The following is a 26,316-nucleotide window of genomic DNA, read 5'->3' on the forward strand; positions in this document are numbered from 1 at the left end:
TTTTCTTCTTCACTGAACGCAACATGAAAAGACACTCATATATCGCCACGAGTCGAGCGCCACTGTGCGTTCCGGAGCGGAATAGTTTCCTTATCAGAAGCGATAATGAGGGTTTGTTTTGTTGTCGTCACAACTTTTAGGATGTTAGTTAGTGTGATAAATTGTCGAAATAACCTTTAGATAACATGTGAGTCTTTGCGCCACTTAACACAATAGATAAACGAGCCTAACTTGTGTGTTGTAACAGAAACGACAATAATGATGAATCATGGAGGTGGAAACATCTCAATATCCCGTCTGTGGAGTATCTTCAACTAACGTTAACTAAGGTAACTTACAGTCAACAGCAGTGTTAACTTTCTATGTGTGCATTTGGCAAACACTTGACCAACTGTTCATTTACAATAAGCAAGTCCACCTAGTCATTATTGAACCTATAATTAAATAAAATAAAATAAATGAAACTGTTTTGCTATGTAATCATCATAATAAGTTTGTTGTTCAAAGAATAAACTTCCCACTTTGATATCAGAACCAAATTAAATAATCAGATATGTTTATACATACAATGTGTGTTAAAATCAGTGATGTAAAGTAAAACAATGTGTACTTTTACTTTCCCTTGAGTGCATTTTTAGTGCTGTATCAGTACTTTTACTCCACTACTTTCCTTCAAACTGCAGTCACTACTTTATTTTTCTTGTCTGAGTATTGGGTAGTCTTGACTGAGTAGTCTTGTGATTCCCGACCAATCAAATTGCACACAGAAGGTAAATTGCCTCATAATATCAAGACATAGTAATTTATTATTGCAGTAAGCTGTTTGGAAGCATTAAAAGTGTCCCAGAAGATGTCCAAAATCTTTACACACATTAACCCCAAGACTGTTTGATGAAAGTCACTGATGAGAAATGACAGATGTTTTACTGATGAGCGAAATGGACTTAAACACCCAGGACACACAAGACGTCAACATGATGACACAAGATTGATGTTGCGTTTCGTTTGAAAATGAAAATCAGGTTGACCTCAGAACCCCAACGTCCAACCTAAAATCAACTAAATATCGACCTCTAATGATGTTATAGCTTGACGTTGTGTGGATGCTCCCACTATGACGTCTATCAGACTTTAGATTTATGTTGCCATACCTGACGGATACATGTCAGTATTTGACGTCAATGTGACGTTGGTTTAAGATGTTGGTTCGACGTTGGATTTTGGTCACTTTCCAACACAACGTAAATCCTAAGACTAGACATTGAATTTTGGTCACTTGACATCACAACCTAAATCTAACCTAATATTACATCTAATGACGTTGTGTGCCTGTGCTTTTTAGGCTAGTAATGGTACTTTTACTTAAGTACAATTTTTCAGTACTCTTTCCACCACTGGTTAAAATGCAAGTAAATTTATAAAGCAAAACATATGTTAGAACAATTATCACATAAAATGTTTAATAGTTTAAATTATGAAAAACTTTTTACTGACAAAAAAGTCAAACCTATTGGTTTCAACTTCCGGTTATGGTGCCTTGCTTAAGACACGCACGAGTTAACCCAGCTGTAATATATTTTTTAAAAAAAACTAAATTTATCCCGGTTTCATTTACTATTCAAACTCAGTGTCAAGACTGAAAAGTGCTTAAGATGTCACCTAATATGCAAAAGCAAAAAAACCTATTGGTTTCAAGACGGTGGCAAATATAACAATGAGGCAATAAGTGCACTGAAATGGACACAAAATAGGTCTAGACACTGGTTTATAATAAAATCAGATCTTCAAGTGAAACTTTTATTTCCCAAAGAAGAACATAAAAACATGTTCACATTTAAAAAAAGACAGTATAGGGAATGTACAGTCACAGATCTATAATGCATTCTCATGACCCTGTATTTTTTTTTTTTTTTTTTTTGGCAGTTAGTGGTAGATTTTGCACCAATTAATTTATAAATTACAAATAATTTAAATGCAATTGATTAAATATCAAATAAATTAAGGGATTAGATTGTCACTGTTACATCATAAAACAGTTTTGTTTGATTTTCTTGTAATCCTTGGTCAATCAAAGAAGATGAACAGTATTGTTTTCCAGTGTGATAATAATATAATAATAATAATAATAATAACCTCTGAGTTTATACAGTGGTATAAAATGTTTGATTTTGATATCACATTTGACTCGAAATGTAGTGGTCTTTTTAAGCTATTAAATCATGATCTCATAAACTCGTTTAAGTTGAGATTGTTTTCCAGAAATGTCATGTTTAAACAGAAAATATGCTTTTCAGCTCTTGAATATGGACACATTACACAGATGAGTCATTAACCGGTTGTGTCATACTAGTAGCAAAACAAACAGCACTGTGGATGGTATAAAATAACAGTCTATCCATGTTTATGTCATCAGCTCCAAAGAAAGAGCCTTTTCTTAACGAATCGATGACTGTGGTGTTGCAACAAGCTAGAATTACATTCACACCAACTTCTTTGTAGTCTTTAGAAACTGTTTTGAAAGTGCTCACTGCTGTCGTGTCTATCATAGAGATGCAGGAGCAATCCAAGATGATAGTATGAAAACCCACATCTTTAGAAATCAAACAAATGCCGACATCTCCATTTGTTTGATCTACTCCATCAGTCTTCTTCTGACCCTTAGCCCTGGCTTTTTTCTCCAGCTTTCTTCTGCGAGTAAGTTCAAGGAATGGCTCAAGTTTGGTTGCTTTGTATAACGATTTTAAAAAGAAGTCTTTGTTGGCATAAAAAAGAGGTGCCTGGAAACGAAAGATCTTCACGTTTGGAACTGGCGAAAGATTATCATACTCTTCCATGTCCTCGTAGTCATTAGTTTGCTCAATTTGCCCCAATAACGAAACCTTAGGATTCTGAGTCTGGACCACAACACAGATCATTGAGAAAATCACCCCGATTACCAACCCAAGCTCCACGCTAATTAAAGCAGTTGAGCTCATTGTAACCAGCCAGACAATTGCCTCAATCTTGCTCTGACGCCATTGCTTAGGGACATCTCTAAATTTGCGTAGTGCACCTCTTAAGCTAACAATGATGATGCAGGCGAGTACACACTTCTGCAGGGCGTAGAAAAATGGTGCAAAGAAGAGGAGGACCAAAAGAACCACCAAGGCACTCACTATGCTGGAGACCTGAGTCTGGCAGCCTGCAGAGTCCTTCACCATGGTTTTTGCAAGAGCGGCACTTGTTGTGAACGAATGAAAAAATGAAGGGATTATGTTGCAGAACCCAATCGCTATCATTTCTTGATTGGGTCGGACTGTGTAGCCATGCTTTTTAGCAAACATCTCTGATAGAGAAACCGTAAACGCAAAACTAATGACCGCCAATGGAATGGCATCCCATGCTATCCTTGGCATAAGTTCAATGCTTGGCATTTTTGGAGGAATGAAACCAGTTGGAATGGCACCTGAGATACTGGAACTAAACTGACCGTTTAGATCAGCAAAGTGGGAAACTATTGTGGCAACTGCTACTACCACCAGTTCTGTAGGTAGTGGTATCTTTAAAATCTTTTTGTAGCGATCCTGGATCTCTTTTCCTGCAAGCAGTACTATGATGCAAATGGCACTTGTTATCAAGTCACAGAAGTTGGTTTTGTGGATGTTCTTGAAGATGTTGATCCAAGTGACCACCACGGTGCCATAGCCTTGGTGTCGAGGGATCTTAAGGCCAAGCAGGTATTTAGCCTGGACGGTGAGAATAGTGCAAGATGCCCCGGTGGCAAAGCCATCGAGCATAGGAGAAGAGAGATAAACAGACACAAACCCAAGCCTAAGAAAAGCCATCAGCACCTGAGGATCAAAATAAGAAAATACATATTGGGGTCAATATAAGGACATTCATTTCTTGAGCCGTTAAATTACATTTTTGTAAGTGGTTAGTAGTAGTATAGTAGTTGAAAGTCTAAGGTCCTGTTTATACTTGGTATTAATGTGTTTATATTGATCAAATCTGAAGTGGACCATGCCAGTCTATGATAGCGAGACAAAAATAAACGGGTTATAATATTTTTATATAATATAAATAAACGGGTTAAGATATTTTGAGCTGGTCCACTTAGACCACTTCTGCAAAATACAATCGCCTGGATGCTTTTGTAATGTAGACCTTCATTTAGTTGATTGCGATCGAATCCTAGTATAAAAAAGATGGATGACATGTTTCCACTTCCTTCTACTAAAAAAAGTGAAGCTAAAATTTTTCAACTTTGCCATTCTCATGGTATGAGTCAGGGCCACGAAATCACATGTTCATCACCAATTCATCACAAACAATTTAAGCAGCAAAAAGCATAGTCACAAACACCCCCCCACCCCCACCCCCAAAAAAACTACTTTAAATGATGTAAACAAACTTATAAATTTTAGTACTTTATTTCACAATATTAGATCAAAAGATTAGAAAAGTTTATGAAAGTGGGCAAAAGAGATTAAATAACCAAGTGTAAGCGTGAATGTATCTCCCTTGTCTAGTTGTGGTAGGGTTGCACAATACTGGAATTCGGAACCAATCGATACTGAAATTTGAAAAAGGTCTATTTCCCGCTAACATTCGAGCGCTATCTTAAACATTACTGATTTGCGGTTGTGTTCACATGCTCAACATAAATGACTGTAATTGTCCGTGAAGCTCAACATTTTATTGAACTCACAGCTGTTTACTGAGTGTGACTACAGATACAGGGACACTGGAGTGTTTTAAAGCCACGATTCATCTTGAACACAAATGGCAACTGTTAAAGAACGTGCTCAACAGCACTCAAATGTTAACGGGAAATGGATGTTTTTAAAACTTCAGTATCGATTGGTACCGAATTCCAGTATCGTGAAAATCCTGACTTGTGGCCTGATCAACCCAAAACACATCTCTAAGCCAAGTGTACACAGGACCTTAAACCTATATGATTTACAATTCTGTACGTACCTGATAGACTCCAGCAAGAAATGTTAAAGCTGTAGCGATGCTAATGGCATAGCATTCCTTTCCACATTCCATATTCAGCGACATGATCTTCAAGTTGACAGCAGTGATGTTGGTTTCCCCAGTGTCATTAAACCCGAATGCATTTTTTGTACTGTCTTCGTTTAAATCAAAGCCTGCAAGGAAGACCTCACGGTCCACAACTTGTCCAACCATTAGACTCATAAGGCTGAAGATCCCCACAGAAACATGTCTTGATGTTCCCATAAAAAAGTATATGATGTTGGAAAAAAACGATGTGTACAAGCCGTAGATAGGTTCCAAGCCGGCCAGAAGGCAGTATGCAATGGCTTGAGGGATCAATATGATGCCAATTATGAGCCCAGACATCACATCTCCCCAAATATACTCCTTTACTTTGTACTTCGGAAGCCATTTAACCACAGGGAAAAATCCAGTTAGAGTGCTCTTTATTTTAGGTCCCGTGCAGGAAAGGTTTCGCTGTATCTTGGTCTTTATAATCTCACGAACTCCTCTTTTCTGTCGTACTCTGCGCTTTAGCAGACCCACAGCCACACAGTTGAGGTCTTCCTCCATGGCTTCCAATGATGAAGCACCCATGTGCTGATGAGGCTTTTAAGACAACTGCTGAATAAGAGACAAAGACCTTTGATCAGTTCCAGATTTTTAAAGATCAAACTGTGTTTGTGAAATTGGGTAACTGATTAATCACTGCTTTAAAATGTGTTTTCATTTTCCAGCAACAAGTCAATAATTAGTCTCACGAGTTAACACAATTATCAAGGGTTATATACCAGTCATTGTTGAGTTTAAATGTTTAAGTAACAGCATTATCATCTGCCAATCATTACAATTGATTTCTGATACTTTACTTTTCACAGCCTCACAACTAAGCTTGATCTTACATCTCACCTAAATCTCAATCCGTAAACTCATTTTATTATGCTAGTACTGCTATTTAATTGTGGCAATGATGTTAAAATCCTTTAATAATCATTGATTAAAGCAGCAACCTTTCTATGCATATTGAAAGTATAGAGGTTGCACAAGCACTTTTACCAGAATTTTTTTTACTTAATCAAGTTAAATTATTAGTTAAAATGTCCAATCACTAATCAATTTGCAAAAAAAATCTCACCAAACATTAGTCTTTGATTCAGTGTCGCATTAAGTCTAGCTTAGGATGTGCCTGTTTTCCTAGAAAAGGAAAGGCATTAATCTGTAATCAAAGTAAACTTTGCATGCGGTTTATCTCCTAATTGCCTTTTATTGGAGTGTCGTAAAAAGGGACATTTAGATATGAGACCGCTTTCCATGACGGCGTCCCATAAAATTCATAGGTATATATTTGATCTTTCATTAATGTAGGCAAACTATTTTTGTTTTGCTCTCCAGCTCCAGTCTAAGTACGTGACTATTAAATACAACAAACACCTCAGTATGGTCTTTCAAAAGGACAGAAAACAAGTAAAAAATGAACGAAACTCCTTGAGTTTATGCACTAACCTCTCTATACCACGCCTCCCATCGGATAAATGAAAGGACATGGTGCAAGTCCATGCTTCAGTATGCAACCTTGAGTCAGTCCCCCTTTCCAATATCAGATGTTTTAATAGGCTGTCGAAACCAAGCCAGAAGGGTTGTGTCCCTCATGGCTGCACATACAATAGCTTGTAATGCTCTGCAAGCCATGGCAATAAGACCAAAGGAGTCAAACAGCTGTCAAATGGTTCCTGTTAAATAAAGCAAAAACATTCCACACATTAGATTGTTTTACAAAATGATAATAACAAAATAATCAAAGTTTCATCTGCATTTATTAAATCAGTTATGTACTGGATGAGAAGTGCAACACATTTCAGTTTAATTCAGATTTACTTGTATTGCGCTTTTCACAAGCAGTGATATACATGTAAACAATACGTATATGAGATAGAGAGAGATGGATTGGGCTGCCTTAAACAAACAACCCAGCAAACAATTTTGTGTTTAATAGATGTCTACTAAACATCTAAGCAAAGAAAGCTTGGCTAAAACTAGCCTAAACTTGGGCTGTTAGTGAAAATCTAATAGACATCTAAGAATAGCCCAAAACTAGACTACAATGTAAGAAAAATCCGTTATTTTACGTTTTTTTCTGGCAGCTGCAGGGTTAAATTACTGAAATTTACTGTAAAATAGCGAACATTAAATTACAGAAATTCACCAGAAATTTAAATTTGAGGATTTTTTTTTTGTCATTTAATGTCATTTTGTTATTTTACAGTACATTTCTATCAATTAATTGCTGTCATTTTACGTATATAGACAGATTAGACAGACTTTATATGTGTAGTTATTCATTTTTGTTTATTTGATGACTAGTCTAGTTTTGGCCTATTCTTAGATGTCCATTAGATTTTTACTGACAGCCTAAATTTAGCCTTATTTTAGCCAAGACGACTACTGTATGTTTAGACGTCTGTTAGACATCTAGACATCTTTTAAAAACAAAAAGGGAAAGGGCTACTTCAAAATCTAGATCTCTGAATCAGTCTACAATTCATTAATCTAGTTAAGATGAAACTGTGATTCCTAAGATTCCCTTTTACATGGAATGTACTGTAGGATCTTTGAAATGTTTCAGCTCAGTTTAATAAGAACCAGTAAATCACTGACTCCTTAGACTCAAAATAAAGTAATCAAACTAGACAATGCTTCAAATGTTCCTTATTGTCCTTATTGTGTATTAAACTTTAATTATTAATCAGAGCAATAACAACACACCCTGGCAACAAGATGAAAGAAGTCAGTGTTTTACTAGTTCTTATTAAACTGAGCAAAAACATTTCAAAGATCCTACATTCCATGTAAAAAGGAATCTTAGGAATCAAGGTTTCATCTTAACTAGATTAATGAATTATAGACTGATTCAGAGAACTAGTTTTTACTAGTTAGAAGTAGTTTGTTTGAGGCAGTGCAGAGATGTACAATGGCTGTAGTTCATACTACTCACAGGATATATGCTATTATACTGTGAGAAAAAAAAGTGTGAAATTTGTGAGGCTTCCAGCCTTTTAAAATTGAAATTTGTGCAGCTTCCAGCCTTTTACTATAACTGTTATGCTTTTAAATTAGGCTCCCGCATGATGAACATCTCACATGACATGGGGGGATATTATCACTAAAAGAAGACAATGGAGATTTTATTCAGTTTTATTACACTAAAGCAGTTGGCATTTGAATTTAATCAAAACCTTTAGTAAATATTACCTGTTCTGTTCTGTTCTGTTGTGTGTAAATATTTGATGTTTTGGATTCTGTCTGTTTTGATTTTTAAACCATTACACTGAAAACAAATATTCAGTGGATTTACTTAATCTTTTTTTAAGTGGTTTCAAACTATTTATGTGAACAAACTAATTCAATTTAGTAATGTTTAACTTAATTTGCTTATTTAAATTTAACCCATATAAATTGTTTGCTACCACTTATCTTAAAACTATTTTGTAAATACAATGAATCTGGTTTTTTTTTTCAATGTAGTTGTGTGACTGTTTCCTGTAATGTTTGTTTTTACTACACCATGCTGCGTGTCCCTAATATACAGATGAAGTCAGAATTATTTGCCCCCTTTTGATTTTTTTTTTCTTTTTTTTAATATTTTACAAATGATGTTTAACAGAGCAAGGAATTGTTCACAGTATGTCTGATAATATATTTTCTTCTGGAGAAAGTCTTATTTGTTTTATTTCGGCTAGAATAAAAACATTTTTACATTTTTTTAAAAAAACAATTTTGGGACAAAATTATTAGCCCCTTTAAGCAAATTTTTTTTTTTCGATAGTCTACACAACAAACCATCGTTATAGAATAACTTGCCTAATTACCCTAACCTTCCTAGTTCACCTTATTAACCTAGTTAAGCCTTTAAATGTCACTTTAAACGATACAGAAGTGTCTTGAAAAATATTAAGTAAAATATTATTTACTGTCATCATGACAAAGAAAAAATAAATCAGTTATTAGAAATAAGTTTTTAAAACTATTATGCTTAGAAATGTGCTGAAACAATATACCCTCCATTAAACATAAATTTGGGAAAAAAATAAACATGGGCGCTAATAAGTCAGGGGGGCTAATAATTCTGACTTCAACTGTATGTACCATTAATAAGTCATTTCTGTTTTTAGGTTAGGATCTAGTATGATTTATAATGTATTTTGGTCGTTCTCAGATGCCTTACTATTGTTTAAATAAAAACAAAAGGACGGTTCAGGCAGTTTATCCTGCAAACTGCCAGCGTTTGTCATCTGGTACAATAAAGATACTGTGGTTAAGAACAATAGAGTTCTTTCTTTTTAATTAACAGACGTGATGAAGCCTAGAGTGAGATCTCAGTTCACTTTATATGAAATGATTCAGTTTTGAATCACACGTTATGAATGATTGACAGACACACCTTTAAATATGAGTCTTATGTAAGATATATCCAAATAATAGTATAGAGCTATGCAAGTTTAAATAATGTCTAGGAATCAATTGTTTACATGTTCAGGATTATATAATCATTTCTAAATGTCTAAAAATCCTGAAATTATGTCATAAGTTATATTCAGTTTCATAAATGTGCCAAAAGGCATGTTGCTTTATATTTATTTCCTGATATATTCTTGTGCATCCATATTTAAATAAAGGTTATATATATAGGGGAAGCCCGCCACCATACAAAGAATATTTTGCTACAGAAATAGGGACTCACCCTTATCATAGTCATGGATGAGTAAAATGGTCAAATCATTTGCCATGCCTTCACTGCTGAATTTCCCGGTGCACTTTAGCTTGACTGAATGGAGCTGAGGATTGTGGGTAAAGATGTTGCGTCCTGTGCTTAGCGTTCAGCAACCAATCATAGACAGACGGAGAAAGAGGAAGAGAGAGGAGGGGGGGCTCTGGGTTTATCACCATAGAAACAGTGCCACCCACAGTCACTGCTTAGTATTACTGAACATATACACACACGGCTGAAAGCATCTGAGTATCGTGCCCTGAGAAAAACTGAGAAGACATTTGCTTTGTTATATATATACTGTAGTGCTAGATTTGATTTTATATTTAAGATTTTTACATTTAATACAAGTCATATTGTCTATAGACTTGTCATATGAATGTCAGGGTTCTAATGTGCATCTAAAGTGCTCAGTATAGTTAAATAGGATGTGTGCTATTTTTTTGTTAAAACATTTTCTCTTTAATCCACAGCCACTGCATATGGTCCAGAGTATCAGCTGGTTTTAATACCTCATTATGTGACTGGAAGTTTCACTCCAGACTGTGGATTAAAGGTAATAATGTTGTTAATAATGATATATTGCATTACCAATTATTTTGCTGGACCACAGTGTATCATTGTGAGCCGCGGGTATTAATTTTGCTTTGCTTGTATGTGTTTTTTTGCTTTGAACTTAACCCAGATAAAAAGTTTACTTAGTGTTAGGAAAGGTATTTCAATAAAAGAATTACTTGCTAATTACGTTATTGAAATTGTATTTCAAAATGTTTACTTTGTGCTTAAAAGTAACTTAATTACTCAATAAGAAATTTAATCATTCGAATCAAATACTCATTAAAATCCAGATAAATCTCAATCCATAGGTAATAGAAAATTGTTCAGTGAGGGGGACACTGACTAGGAAGTGTGGATCTGAATGCAGGTTTATTACACAGAGATGGTCAGGCAAGCAACAGATGTATACAGGGAATCCAGAGTCATGGTCAAATAACAAGTAAATGGTTAGTTCCGGTGGCAAACAGCGTAAACAATAAACAAACAAAGCATAGATTTGTACATGACAAGGCAAGGAAAACAGTTCACAAAACAGTTAAACAAGACTCAGCACTGAAGAGTGTGTGTGTGCTGTTTATAAAGTCCATCTAATCAGTTCATGAACAGCTCCCAGCTGTGTGTGTGTTTGTAATCAATCGAATGAGGAATGTGTGTGTGAGCGGTGCATGACTGAATATGTAGTTCTTTAAAGTGGCAGGTTTGTAGTTTTTTAGCGGTCAGCATAGGCTTGATTGCTGGTGATCGTGACAAAACTAAACTCTTTTAGTTCCTTTAATAAAGGAACTTTTAGTTTTGCTTAAATATTGCTTAAATATTAGTTTTGCTTTAAAAATAACACTTATTAAATGTTAAACAATATATGCATCACAACATTTCAAATTAATATTACCACATTTCATATACACCATATTGACAAATGTTATACTCAATGGTTTTATAAATGTAACCTTCTTCAAATGAGAAATACAATTATTTAGCAAAATAAAATTGTTTAACATATAATACAATTTCTCTGCTTCTCTGAATTGATTTATCCAGAACTGTTGAATTAATATATAGTACTTAAGGCAAGTACATTATAAGTAAGTGTAATTAAATAACCTAAAATGAAAAGTCATCCTTTTACTGCTGAAAACTAAATGAAGTTTCACAAACTAACTTCGAGAGGAGCATGTGATATGATTGACTGCAGCTGGCCACTCATCTACACTCATTGGCTAGCCAATCGGATTGATCCAAACTCACTATAAATAACCTAGCTAAGATCTACTCCCTTATCTTCGTTTCCCGAAGAAACCCCCCATCCACCCCTTCTCCTCCTTTCCTCTTTTGCTTAGGGGAGCTCTCGAGAACACCTGACCTCGTACTCCCCTCACATGCTTTATGGACCTGGCGGGAGCCCTGGGCTCAACTATCTCCGAGCTCAGGGTTCTCTCCCGGGACAGCATGCCAAACCTGCTAACTTGCTAACAAGTTGTCAAACAGTATCTAAGTGTGAACTCTTGAATTGAATTACAGTAGCCAGTTACTTTGTAACCAGTTGCACTCAACACTGGTTGTACAGAGGGAGGAGGAGGGATGACCTGCATGTTTTTGAAGCTGAAGGTAAGTAAATTTACAGCAGATTTAGTTTGAAGTTTTGGAAAAACTATTCCTTTATTATCTTGCATAATTTAAATATACAGATCTTTTTTGTAGTTAATACATATTTTCTGTAAAGTTTTCTGCTAAAAGCCCAACACTGTGTCTGTGTTTTTTTCTGTTTTAACATGCTTGCTTTTTCTTTGTTTGATTGATTTGATTGATTGGTTGATTGGTTGATTGATTGATTGATTGATTGATTGATTGATTGATTGTTTGTTTGTTTGTTTGTTTGTTTGTTTGTTTGTTTGTTTGTTTGTTTGTTTGTTTGTTTGTTTAAGCAACCCAGATTTCCAGATAACTGCTCAACCAATAGGAGATATGGGATAAGATAGAGGGGCTATTTGTTTTCTGACCGGTAACAGATGGGCAGAGTGCTCAAGAAAACTAGCTTTAAAACATTAATTGACACAAATTTTAATTCCTGAATATTAGAAATCAGATCATTTTAGTGCAGTACAAAATCAATTGTTCCACTAGGTATAAGAAAAAAATATTATATAAAAAGTCATATGAAAAAAATTCCAACCAAAAAGAAGCAGTTTGCCAAACTTCATGTGAATAAACAGGGAAAAAAACAATGCTAAACAATGTTAGTTAAAAGATTAGAAATATAAAAAAAATATGTTTGATATCAGTCTGTATTTGGGACAGACCTCCATTATACTCATTTAAAAACATTTGTAAAAAAAAAAATACTCCATAAATCCCTGAGCAGGAAGCCCTGTTCTACATAATCCCAACTGGAGTCATGAAAATCTTTGACTAAAGTTAATCTTAGACACACTTTTAAAACTGTATTCATTGGATCTACCCAGAAAATTTGTAAATAAGCTTAGAATACATTGACCAAGTTACTCATTACAGTTATTTATTCATGGGAACGTCTTCAGTTTTCTATTCTTTGGTAAAATCCAGTTAGATCTGTGTCTGCACAATTTGGAGAATTTTTGTGAAGGCAAATTGGTTTCCCAGAATTCACACACAGATTTAGTTCATCATGCTGACTGAGAGGGTGGCTTGATTTGAAAGTGACCTCTGTGTGAGGGGTGTTTCATGCATCTTTACTATATCAGCAATATACAATGGAGCTTTTTTGTCCATCAAATATAGCTAGTGTAGTCAGCATGTTGAAGCAGCATACATTTATATCGTGCTTACAGCAAAGTATTACTCTCTTATCTTTTTGTTCTCTGTTACTTTTTATTGCTATACAAGATTCATTATCCCCATTTAAAAGATTGTTTATCCACAGCAAACAAAGCACGAGCCCAAGTTAATTATAATTTAAAAACAGGTCAGTACGTTCATTTATATTTGCTGACATTCTTCCTCTGTTAATGTTCATTGCAGTAGTTGTGGTTACCCATTGCTTCTAGCACAAGATGGGCTTTAAAGATGTGTACGTGTCTTCACTTCAATTCGCAACACTACACATAACTACTATTACTAAATCCTTCAAAGAGTGTTATCAAATTAAATGTAGTCTTGAGGCCTGTGTGATGAACAGACCAATGTTTATTAATTTAGGATTTTAAATGCATTAGTAATTTTGCAATAGTTATAACAATACAGATTAACAAACAGTTTTTCTATGTAAACATCTATATTAGACACATTATGTAGTATTAGTAGCTGTTCCACAAATTTTGCCAGACTTCCGGTATGGAGTCTGGTCTTTTCTACATCTTATTTACCTACAGTACATTGGCAGGGTTTGAAAGCCCCTAATGTCATTAACCCTGACTTTCTGCAACTGAGACTCGGCTCAGTACAGACAATCTGTTCTGTTTCCAAGACACCAGCTGGCATGAGAATACTTATCTGCACTCATAACAAGAACAGTTTTCAGAAGGTATTAACCTATTATAGATAAATTGGCAAGACCTCGGATGACCCAACATAAAAAGGAAGCAGATAGGGCCATACGGAACTCTCTTCAGACAACCTGTTTGTATATACATGTATATATACATGTATGCCAATTAAAAATATATATATTTTAGGCCTTGGGAACTCTGTTATTAAATCGGGGAAAATCAGGTTTATTTAAACTAATTATTTTTGCATATTTTTTGTGATGCTTTAAAACAGGCTTACATAAAATATTGTGAAAACTAATACATGCTGAACTTTTCTGCTGCTAATGTAATTGTAATTTTAGAAGTACATATAGTAAAAATAATATATTTTAAATATGTACTGTATATGGTACACTGTAAAAAATGCTGCGCTCCACACTTTTCCTTCATGTTGTCCCTACACATATCAATCAAGTTAACATAGAAATTTTTACTCATTTAAGTTGATTAAACATAAAATATTTAAATTGCCCCCCCTCCAAAAAAAAACTTTAGAATTGCGTTGTTTCAACTCATTTTGAATTAGTAGTTTGAACAAGCAGCAAAAGTCATTTTTTAAGTGCAAGTAATTTTAATATGTCACTAAGTTCCCTTAAAATGAATCAATATTTATTTGTATGATATTGACACGGAACCAAGAGCTAATGTCAGTTTACTGGAGTTATCGTCACTTAAGCCTAGTAACTAAGTGGATAAGTTGATCTTCTTTCTTTGGCAACTTGACGCCTGTCCAATTTTAACTTAATTACATCGCAGGAACTCTCATGAACCCTCTGCAGACGCCTTCTTGTAATCTGTATTCTGTTTCCTAGGCAGAATTATTTTTACCTCTTCATTTATAATCACCAGACACTATAGGTGTACCCGTTGAACTGCTTGTTGATGTAAATATCTAATTAGCTAATCACATGGCATACATTAAAATGTAGCCATGTAGATGTGGTCAAGACCATCAGCCAAAACAGAAAAGACATCCAGAGACCAGTGATTCAGCCGGTCAGAGGAGAAAGAACAGAGTGGTTTGCACATAATCTAACCTACTGTACATAACAACTCTTTAAAGCCAAAGTCTAAACAAGCGCATATGAACACCCAATAGCATGCAGTGTTAAAGCAGTGAGCTACGGCAGTACTGAGGGTACGTGGGCTCCTCAAAATTACATGATGAAAAAAAAAAAAAAAGCTTGCCTAATATGAGGAATCTCAATCAATGATGCAAAATTTGGATAGTAGGGTGTGAATTTGGTATGGAGTACATTAAAGGGCACCTAGGTTACCCCTTTTTTCAAATTTAATATAAGTCTTTTGCGTCTCTAGAATATGTATGTAAAGTTTCAGCTCAAAACACCCATCAGATTTTTCATTATACCTTTTACTAGATCCTTTTTTATACATCTTTCCACCAGGGGGTCGTTTTGTCGTACTGCGCCTTTAAGGCGAGTCCTCCCAGCCTACTGTTTCTACGTGCCTGTCAGCGTGCCTTAAATCTCCCCTCTCGGCTGTGTCAGACAACAGACAGACTTAATGGAAGAAGGTTTAACGTTTGTGAGAAATACTACAGTAAGAATTTTACCAATGAGTATTTGTTGTGTAGTTGCATTGAGTACACGCTTGCAATGAGTGACACGCAATATCATTACAAAGTTCAAGCACGCACACACACACAGATACACACGCACACACACTCTTGATCACATTTGATGATGATTGATGATCCTAGCGAACTGAACAGACCTTTGATTCCCGGTTGCTTTGCGCACATCTGGTCTTGTTGACATGATTATACATGTGACTCTTGGGACATGCTACGCGAAGCTGTCCATCAATTTAGTGGGCGGGGGGACCGCACTCCTACGTCACCTTGCGGTCGATCTGAAAACTGCTCCAATCGGTCCACCGTTTTTTATGTTGTTAAATTGAAAATAAAGGACTGGGTATGTTTATTTCACCCCAATACGACGGTCTATACATTATATATACACACATGTCTGTCCAAACAGCTTGAAAAGCAGATTTTTCACCATAGGTGCCCTTTAAAGCTTGGATCCATCCTGTCTTGTATCAGTGGTTTAGCCTGGTTAGGTGTAATGGAGTAAGGGATATCTTCTTGGTACACTTTGGACCCCTTAGTAGTAATTAAGCATGCATACTATTGATCAGAATTAGAGTTGATCATTTGTTCTCCATATTTAAAGTTTTGAGGAATTTTAGTCAAGGCTATACGTAGAAGAGCTGTTTTACAAAATAGCCAAGGGTTCAACGAAAACCCTTTAAAGGCCACAAACTATAGAACAGCAAGGACTGTAGCACAAAGAAAGATTACAATTAACTTTTGAAGGGTATAGCAGTCAGAAATGAATAGGAAGTTTAGAGGAGCATTGAATGACTTCGGCACATCTCCAACACATCACTTAGCTATAACTTTCTCGCCAAAGATTTTCTAGAGATTTTTAATCAGGTTTAGATCTGGACTACTGGCTGGCGATTTCATTATTTCTGTGTTTTTAGCTTTGAGGACCTGCGGTGAATGCAGAGGAACTATATGTTGCTGAAGGAGCTTTAAAAAAAAAGAGTGTAGCTGTACAAATGGTCCAACTCCTACGGCAGAAAACACTTCCTTTTCCACCTTTTACTTGCTGCTTTACAAAGATTAAGTTCAATAAAGGCTGAAGTTTGATGGTGAACATGATGTTACTCTTTGGCTCCCATCATGGACAACCTGCTGCTAGAGGTTTCAGTCACTTTAGAAAAGCTCACCATCTTGGAAAGTCTGATGAAGTCGGGTACATCAATAAACTACCACCAGGTTCTAGTTAAACACCAAATAAATGGGAGGTGTCTTAAAAAATTTTCTTTAATTATGATCAGAGTTTCATGTCACATACAATACAATAACTGCTCTTTTACTTTTGCTTTTAAAACAGCCCATTTACTTTTAGGTTAACTTCAAATCAGACTAAAGCCATGGTCACACTACACAGTTTGAGAATGTGAAATTCAGTCAGATGGTGCTATTAAAAGGGGTGTGATAAAACAAGATATATCAACACTGATAAAATGAGCAATTCCTCTAGATTTAAAATTTCTGTACAGAGAGGTCAGGTTTTGGTCTTCTATTGGTCTCATGCATTCACACAATGCAAATTTGCAGGTCAGAGTTCACCAAGCTTAAACTTTGGAACACAGCAAAATGCAAAACTTGTCAAACTAGCTTGTTTTTAAAATCGCATGTTTATGATTGAAAATCAGTGAGGCAAAAAGTGCAGTGTGACCATGCCTTAAACCAGTGACCTCTCATAATCACCTGTGGCTAAAGATATCGAGGACATTTAAAGCAAACACAATCATCCACCACACTAAAATCCATGAAAGCAATGCAAAATAGGCTTTGTTTAAAAAATATTTATTGTCATAGACACTTTACAGAATACAACATTCCCTTGAGATAACTTCAAAGATCTTAGGCTCCCTGATGCACACATGCACCTCTACAGTGCTGAAATGGAATGGCCCCAGAATCCGCTTCTTATGCCAGCACGCTAAAGGAATCCCTCTTTGTTTCCTCAAACAGTTTAGCAAGCACCTGTGAAAAGAAAGAAGCAAAAAAATAAAATAATATTCTGACTCTCTGCCACTAACACGACTACTTATGCTGTTTTCCAGTAACACTGAGCACTGAGTAAGTTCTGTCTTGGACTTACCAGACTGCAGCACAGGCTGGAACTGACCAGCCATGCAGATCTCATCTTGTTTCTGGCGCACAAGACGCTGGATTGCTGGAGGCAGGCCACGGGGGTTACGTGAAAAGACCAGGGAATAACCATCATCACATGAGCCATCATCCTTCAGAGTGCGACAAGCATAGGTAATGGCATAGTTGTCATAGTCGGTGTCGATGACCCAGTAGTTGTCACCTTTACAAAAAAAACAAAAAAACAATACAGACTGTCAATCGATTTGCATTCTAGAATGTCGGTAATGGATACAGATATGGTAAAATGATTATCTTCTGACCTCCGCTAGACAGGTAGCTTGCCAGGCCTTGGTAGTTCATGAACATCTTGGCAGGAGTGGTAGGGTCAGGCACACTGTACTGGGCAGCCATGTCAGCACACACAACCCAGAATCTGTGAAGAGTTAGCAGGATGAACATTAGCATGGGATGTCATCATTAATATATTGCATTTAATTTTGGTATTATAGCCTGTTCATATTGAAAATAGCAATAGCAACAATTGTATGTGTCAGTACTAGCAGATGATGATGCTTTGTCTGCAGTTTGCTGCAGTTTTGCCATCTGTTACTTTAAATCTTCACATCACAAGTGTGAAGTTCTGAGAGTGATGCAGTCATTTAGATGTAGTTATGGTGTGGACGGCCATTATCTTTCATTTTTAATGTTTTTGGCATTACATCGTCATCATTATGATTATAGCTATCATCTTTGGTGTAAACAGGCATTAGCATTAGCTTGTGAAGTCATGGCTGTGGTATATTTAAACTTCCTTGCTAAATCAAGCCAGGTGTCTTAAGCAGCAGAATTAGCATTTAATATCATGCATTTAAGCTTGTTTTCTGATTCAACCAAATTACCATGGTTTTATTATAGTAAAAGTGTGGTAACCAGTGAATAATTATCATTTGTATAACCAGTTTTACTATATTAAACATTGTTGAACTATGGTATATGTTTTGTACCATCGTTTCTTCACTTTATTGTTCTCATATGTTTTTAGGTTGCTTTCCCAGTCATTCCAGATGTCATAAACAACACGATTAGCATTAGCATGTTACCCCATCATCATCATTGAAACTTATTTATAGTAAGTTGCTCTCTGAATAAATCAACATTCAAAACTTAGTCACATTAGCATGCAATACAGTCACAAACATATATTAAAACTTCTGTTTTAAATCAAGTTTCAGCCCTTAAAATTAACCATGGTTTTGCTACAAATAAAACCGAAAAAGTTTGTATTGTGGTTTTTCCATGGTATAAACAAATGTTTTTGCTGCACCATATAGTATAACCATTGTATTTATATTGAACTGTGGTTATACCATTGTTAATCAATGTTACAACACTTTTACTGCAATAAAACCATGGTTAATTTGTTAAGGTCATGTTGTAAGCAGCAGATTTACCATGATCTTATTGTATTCAAATTTTTTAGATTCACAGCCTACCCGAAAAGAGTTACTCGGCCCTTGGACGAGGCAGTCATGGTTCCATCATCATCGATTGTGTATTCGGCAGAGATGTTGTCCTGGAGGAAGAGTCCCTCTGGGTCTTTCTTCTGCTGAGCGTACCATTTGCCTGCATACTATAAAGTAAAATACACCAGGTCAAGTCGGGCTGTATTCACTGCATTAACAATGAGCAAACGTTTGTCCCCATTGAGACAATCAAACAGCATACAACGTACCCTCTTGGGGTCAAAGTCGTCCTTGACTGTAAAACTCTCTACAGCGCAGGATGCAGAAAAGCAGCGCTCAATGTATGACAGGAAAACCACCAGCAGGGCAAACTTGTAAAATCCCATTCTGAGCAGCCGGAGATGAAAAGAATGTCATCTCATTGGCTATTTCCAACAGTTATGACACTAAAATAATATATATTTCCAACAGTGTTTTTCAATAGTTAACCTCACAATTGTCTAGATCTTACCTGCTTGTTTTGATGATGTCCTGAATGAATGAAAGAATGGTTTTAGTAGTGTAGGATCCTTCTTTGTGGTTCTCCACAAGGCTGTGTTTTCTAAACTGACCAAGAGCCCTTTTATACCAACTCCACAGACAGGCTTATTGATTATTTTCACTTCTTGTGACTAAATAGGGTTCTTAAATCTACGGTTAATCCGTTTGTAGAAATCCTCACTGTAATCTGGCTTCTCGGTTGAACCCTCCCATGCTTGCCATAAAAACAATTAAAGCTTTATGCAACTCAGTTGAATACGGTGAGACTTTGTTTAAGCAATCCAATCACATCTGGAAGCAAAGCTAAAAGAATCAGTCTGCTAGCATTATTTGTGTAATTGTGTTATGCACTGCATTATGTAATGTTATTAGGTTGCTGGCAATTTCACAAAGTGAAAAATAGATTTACAGTATAGAGTAGTTTCTCAAGTAATATGCAACTCATAATAAATATTTTTATATGTTCAGTCCAAAAATTGGTCCTTTTCATCTCTTGATAGATGTGATAGCAAAGAAGAACGTGCTTTGGTATGCAAGATACTCTGTTGTAGTGGAATGATTGTGCCACATGTTTCAGAGTTGACAATGGCCTCCTACTGGCTTTGTGTTGTTTTGATGAGATAGATGTGATTACAAAGCTGCTTTTTTATTATAAGAGTCTGTTATGTAAGAAGGTACTTGGCACATTGTTGAAGATTTATGTGGTGTGATCAGTTTCATAAGGTTAAAGAGGGCCTTTTTAATAATAGCATATTTGTGTACTAAAAAAAGACTTTACCAAACAAAATCTAGAATATACCATAATATATCTATGATTACATGTTCTCAATTGTTCCATTTTTATGTATTCATGTGTACAGTCTCCTAGTTTCCCTCATCGTTTAAATTGACACTCTCAAAAATAAAAATGAAAATCTTGTCATTGGGATGGTAATTTTATTAAAAGGTACCTACAAGGGTTCATATTGTAACCAATAAGGTGCATATTATTATGTTAAAACTTGAAAAGATACACTGCTGTACTTTTTAGGTGCTAATATGTGCTTTAGTTACCATTTGGTAACTTAAAACATAAAGATACTGCCCCAGCTCTTGTATCTTTATTTCTGAGAGTGTATTGTGAAATTGCTCAGTAATTGTATAAAGAACATTGTAAATATGCTGGGTTGTTTCAACACAAATTTGGGTAAAATATAGACAAATCGAACTCTTGTTTAAAGATTTATTAAAAAAAATTGTACTAATCAGTTTGTTTTACGCTAATTTTATATATTAAATAACAGATAATGATATATAAAATAATACACTAAACTATTAGTAAAAGTTTATAATAAGGTCCAATACAGCACATTCAAATCATGTTTTTATAGAACCGTATAAATAGGGTCATAAAAAGGCCAATTTGGCATCTCATCTTTAGGAAGAGCATAAATAAGTCAAGTTACGTCGAGCTTTATTGCCATTCTGTTGAATGTGGACATACAGAAGAACGAAATGTCATGTCTTGCATTACCATGGTGCTACATAAATTAATCAGAAATACAAACACAACACTGGACATAGAAGCTATTATTTAAAAACCTATGCTTAACGAACATTAACTATAAGATGCTTAACTATACACATAAGCCAGGCTATACAAGTACTTTTACATGAGATTGTGCTGAATATTGTGCAAGAGAGGTATTAAAGGTGAACATTGTGATAACATATTAGCATTCAAAAGAGGGCAGCATTCCCAGTATAGGTTAAAACCGGACCTAAATATGCACAATGTAATGGAACTTATCAAATATACTAATGGCAGTATGGATGCATATGATACTGGATTACCCCACCAGAGAGCAAAGTTCATTGAGGTGACTGTTGCGTCTGAGCCAACTGATCTCAGTGCTGTAGTGTGACATTACCTGTGGCCAACCAATCCTGATACTGCTAATTCAGCATATGTTAGCCAGATAGGCCTGGGAACTGGTCCCAAGAACGGCTCAGAAAGACAACTGGGGACAAGAAGTACTCTTTTCATTGCAGATAAGAATAGATGGCAAACAAAGTTATTTTACTGTTATCTTTTAAACACAGACCTAGACTGTTAACAAAAAAAAAGTAATTACTGAATTATTTTTTCAAGCAAAACTGTAGTAATGCTCACAATAACAGTAGATTTATAAGTAAATTGAATCAAAATAAGTCTTAATATTGCATATTCATATTAAATTATATTAATTATATTATTTATACTAATTTATTATGTTATATTAATTATATTATATTATATTATATTATATTATATTATATTATATTATATTATATTATATTATATTATATTATATTATTCCTAAACAAGCTAAATGATTTCTATGCTCCAAAAAATACAATGTTTTAAGGTATTGAGCTTATATTTTGTAAGCTTATAGTTGAAGTTTAAAATAAAATATAATATTTTGTATTTTAGCAAAATTTCAAATAAAAAATACATAAAATAATAGTTTGTATTGTAGCAAAAATGACTTATTAGAAGGATTCTTTAATTTATGACTTGACATTAGCCCCTTTCACACATACAGACCTTTCTGGAAAATTACCGTCAATTTTCCGAAAAGGTCTGTATGTGTGAACGGGCCCTTTTTGATAATACCAGTAAATTCGTTCCGGCAATTTTCTGGAAAGAGAAGTTGTAACATTACTGGTCATTACTGGAATGCTATGCTGTGTGAACGCAGAAGGAAAATTGCTGGAAAGAGCGCATTCACGATTAGAACGCGTGAGACATGTGCTCCAGCCAATCAGAACATTTAGTCGCATGCATCCATGCTGTTTATAAAATAAAAGTCTTTGAATATTTTTCCAGACACATTCAGCTGATAGATGTTAGTCAGATAACGTTTCTGTGTTCCTTCTTAATGCCCACTGCAAAAATGTTTTCAATAAAATGCTTATGATGAGCTGCTGTTTGTTTACCTTCCAGCTCTGCTTCAGTTGCTTGACACATGCACGTGAAGTAGCCGGTGAGCAACAGCACACACACGTAGAATGTACATCTCAACATGCGAAAGTGTTCCTTAAAATGTTTTCATTGAAGTTGTTCACAATACTAATCCATCGACAGAGTTTGTAATGGAGTGAAATGTTTACAAATACAAGCACAGCCGTTTAGAGCTCATTTTTTTGTAAATGATGTCAGAATTTACCTGTATTTTGGAATAGATGTGTGTGGTCTATTCTGGAAGAATTCCAGAACATCCTCGTCTGTGTGAACAGCGCTTTTTTAAATTTACCGGTAAAGTCGTTCTGGAAATTTTCCGGCTATTTACCGGTATCTCTTTGTGAATGGGGTTTTTGAAAACACAACTGACTAAGCATCATTGACATCTCTTAACAATCATGTATGATGCTTTAATGTCATTAATATGGGTATACTTTGTCGTAACTGTGCCATTTTGTCTCTGCAGATGATGAGCTTATAGCATATTACAACATCAGAAATACACATTGAATTGTTAATAATTTCAAGTTTGAATTATACAAATTTTAAAACCTTTTTAAGTTTCAATTGAAACATAAAAAAGCACACACACTAGTATGAGAGATATTTTTTTAAATGCAAAAACAAAAAAAGCTTAAACTTAATCTACACTTTTAAGAAATTAAACCAGTATAAGAAACTAAAAAAAATCTTTAAATAATTATTTAAAATTATTAAAAAAATAGTGGCACTTACAAATCTAATACTTTTATTAAAATAAACATTAGTTTAGAAATGTAAACAAAAAAGTAATGAAGTTATTACAAAAAAAAGTAAGGTGGAAAGTAAGGATGCATAAACTATAGCACACACACACACACACACACACACACACACATACACTCGCACAAAAACATTTCAACATAAAAAGGTTCTTCTGGACAACATAGTTTCATATAGAACTGTTACTATGTGATGCACCTTTTTTTAGAATGCATGGCTAACCGGGCTAAATTCTTTTGGCACAACAGTGTACAGTGGTATCTATTTGTAGGTGTACTCCAGAGAGATTAGTACACTTCTTTTTAAAGACTGTCATGGCTTTTTTTGGCCACAGCTTCTCTACCTGTCTGCTATATATACACTATGTAAACAGATGACAAAAAGAAAATGTGTAAAGATTTGTATTGTTTGTCCTTGGCTTAATATGGGGAACTGCTATTGGCCATTACAGTAATATAAAAATTAAACATGAACGCAAAAAGTATCTAGGCAGTTCAACCCGCTGTGGCGACCCCTGATAAATAAGGCAGAAGGAAAATAAATAAAAAAAGGAGCTAAAGACATTAAAAGACCAAAGTATTGAAAATTTTTATGCTTAACAGAAGAATTTCTAGTGTCATTTTGACTTCTTTACACATTTTATTAGTGTAAAGCATAAAACCTTTTGTAATTTTAACAAAAACCTGTTGAGAGAGTATTGGCAGTCTGTGTTGTGCAGGGTATTCGTGGAGTTTTAAAAGGTCTCAAAACGTCTTAAATTTCAAAAACAAAATTTTAGGCCTTGAAAAAAGTCTTAAATTCGCTGAAGTATTGACTTATAGGTCTTAGGTCATTTTAAACGGGTCTTCCAATGTCCATGTAAAGCTATCTGATCAGGCCAACACCTACAGTATATACAATCACCAACAAAACATTTCAATAAAATTTTTAACGAAACTCTATTTAACAATATGGTTCCACAATAACTTTTTAAAAGTTCTCCATGTATTTATAGACCATATGTGGTGAGAACACTGAGCTGAGCTTAAAAACAGACTTTTAGTTTTTAAAGCCCTTCAAAGAAAAGTAGGCAACACTTTATTTTGATAGTCCGTTTGAGTATTAGTAGACTGTCTGCTTAATATCTGTTGATACTGCTCTTTTAGCAGACATTTAACTAATTATAACTGACTATAAGAAGTCTACTTATAGACATTTTGAGGGATGTAAACAAAAACAATGGTTCCAGCGTATTTTCTGTTTTACATTTTTTAATTTCTTAAGCTTCCGATAACCCAAAAAGAGCCACATATTGATTAATAATGTTATGATCGCCGTTTTAAATTTAAGTTATGATTAAATTGCCAATTGTTACAGTTATGAAATAGTTTGATGACAAGCAGGAAATGTTCATGGACCAATAACATGTCCACATTGAAATGGTCTATAATCTAATGAGAATTAGTTGATATGTTGATGCAATGTTACAAACGTACCATCAAAATAAAGTGTGACCTAAAAGCATGTATGGTTTGCTTGTTTGGACACATTATTTAAGTATTATACAAGTAATTTATTTTTTAATGGAGAAAGTAAAAATCCTTATGGTTTAGCCCTTTATACTGTAAGTCTGAAATTTTATTTATAATGGTTATAAAAAGGTCTTAAAATGTCTTAAATTTGACTTGGTGAAACCTGTAGAAACCCTGGTGGTTAGATAAATCTGTAATGAAAAACAATTTGGACAGATCTAAAAAAACAAAAGAAAGGTGGGAAATAATAACCATAAACTATAACACGCACAACAAACATTTCAACATGAAAAGGTTACTCTGGACAACATGGCTCCAAAAAGAACTGATGTGCTCTACCGAGATTACACTTCTTTTTAAAGACCGTCATTTCTTTTTTGGTCAAAGCTTCTCGACCTGTCTGCTATATACACCATGTAAACATGACAAAAGAACCAAAGACATATTAAGGAAGCAAAGCTTTGTAAAATGAAATTGTCTGAAGCCGAGGAAATCCTGACACTTTTACACATTTTATTAGCTTTTAATGAGTTCTGAACTAATAAAACACTATAACGTGGATACAGCATAAGACAGTATGATTTGGGGATGTTGGGTATGATCTTGAAAATGTTCAACATGTACTGCATTTTTATTTTGTTTTGTAACTTATTCGGCCTTATTAAATGACAATGAATTCTAAGTAAACCAGGACTAGAGTATATTTTAAAGGGGTAGTTTAAATAAAAATCTAATATACTGAAATATCCTCTTTTTTTTGTTCAACAGTAAAAATAAATTCATAAAGGTTTAAAAGCAGTGGAAGGAGTGTAAATGATGAGGTTATTTTCATTTTTATTACTATTTTATTTTATTTTTTACATTTTTACTAACCCTTTAAGAAATGTCCTTTGGAGTTTAACACTATTCTATTTTTATTTCTATTGTCCTTACTTTAAGTCTTTGTATAAAAGCATCTTATAAATAATTAAATTTAATGTTACTTATTGATTTGTAATGTTAAAGATGTCACATTTTGTGCTCTACAGAAGAACCAAAGTTCGGTTTGGAATTAGATGAGACTTATGTAGTATCTCTTTAAGAAATGTCACATATTAACAGGCTGAAAATATTTTTGCACTACTCAACTTGAGCATTTGGGTTAAACCTAGTAAAGCCTTTCATCAAAATGCTACAACATATTAATTCCCATGCAAATATCAGTTCATAAACAATTATTTTGTGTTAATATGTTCTTTCCCTGCTACGTGTTTCCGATAAGCGCATACAGTACTGTATTTGTAGTCCTCTTGTTTTGTTTGCCATCCACGTGGACCTCACCCCATAAACACTGATCCTAATCCCTCACATCCCCCATGTTCTTAAGGTTTGCTCCTGGCCATGTAACCTGTGAAACTGATCAAACAAAGGCACTCCTTACTGTGAGTTTACACAAAATCTGCTGACCATGCACATGTTCTTTTTGGCTGATAAACTAGATTAGTCTTGTTTACTGAAATCGCATCTGTTTCATGCTACAGGTCAGAGAACAAGGGGATTTTTTAAACAAGG

At 34.7% G+C, this 26,316-nt stretch overlaps 3 protein-coding genes across 10 annotated transcripts in view; 1 reads left to right on the top strand and 2 right to left on the bottom strand.

Moving 5' to 3' along the window:
- The first annotated feature begins 66 nt into the window (after nucleotides 1-66).
- Nucleotides 67-26,316, top strand: part of pde6b (phosphodiesterase 6B, cGMP-specific, rod, beta) — a 54,218-nt gene continuing 27,968 nt past the window's right edge. For 4 of the 7 annotated variants that reach the window (XM_087301138.1, XM_087301134.1, XM_087301136.1 and 1 more), the window contains exons 1-2: nucleotides 18,546-18,632; nucleotides 18,984-19,154. The gene's annotated coding sequence lies outside the window, so the exon portion shown is untranslated. Of the gene's footprint in view, nucleotides 330-10,221; nucleotides 10,305-11,824; nucleotides 11,912-18,545; nucleotides 18,633-18,983; nucleotides 19,155-22,474; nucleotides 22,515-26,316 lie in introns of those variants that run through there. The other 3 variants (XM_087301137.1, XM_087301135.1, XM_087301139.1) reach the window with 3 other exon arrangements.
- Nucleotides 1,765-9,824, bottom strand: slc26a1 (solute carrier family 26 member 1). 2 transcript variants are annotated; one of them, XM_087300335.1, is made up of 4 exons: nucleotides 9,722-9,824; nucleotides 6,487-6,713; nucleotides 4,963-5,604; nucleotides 1,765-3,830 (listed from the first exon to the last, which is right to left on the bottom strand). In XM_087300335.1, the coding sequence occupies exons 3-4, from the start codon at nucleotides 5,578-5,580 to the stop codon at nucleotides 2,313-2,315; spliced, it is 2,136 nt and encodes a 711-aa protein (XP_087156461.1). In that variant the 5' UTR covers nucleotides 5,581-5,604; nucleotides 6,487-6,713; nucleotides 9,722-9,824; the 3' UTR covers nucleotides 1,765-2,312.
- rbp4l (retinol binding protein 4, like) lies at nucleotides 17,197-19,539 on the bottom strand. Its single transcript, NM_199965.1, is given in 6 exon segments — nucleotides 17,197-17,392; nucleotides 17,511-17,723; nucleotides 17,824-17,936; nucleotides 18,997-19,133; nucleotides 19,236-19,353; nucleotides 19,478-19,539. Coding segments are annotated over 5 exon segments (591 nt in total). The 5' UTR covers nucleotide 19,353; nucleotides 19,478-19,539; the 3' UTR covers nucleotides 17,197-17,381.

This window comes from Danio rerio, chromosome 21, assembly GCF_052040795.2.
Source record: "Danio rerio strain M-AB ecotype USA chromosome 21, GRCz13ab, whole genome shotgun sequence".
Classification (NCBI taxonomy): domain Eukaryota; kingdom Metazoa; phylum Chordata; class Actinopteri; order Cypriniformes; family Danionidae; genus Danio; species Danio rerio.

Excerpts from the sequence above, each read along its gene's own strand:
- slc26a1 (XM_087300335.1), bottom strand. The coding sequence starts at position 5,580 with ATGGGTGCTTCATCATTGGAAGCCATGGAGGAAGACCTCAACTGTGTG. Across the intron at positions 3,831-4,962 it reads TTCTTGCTGGAGTCTATCAG|GTGCTGATGGCTTTTCTTAG; the intron begins GTACGTACAGAA and ends TTTGATCCTCAG.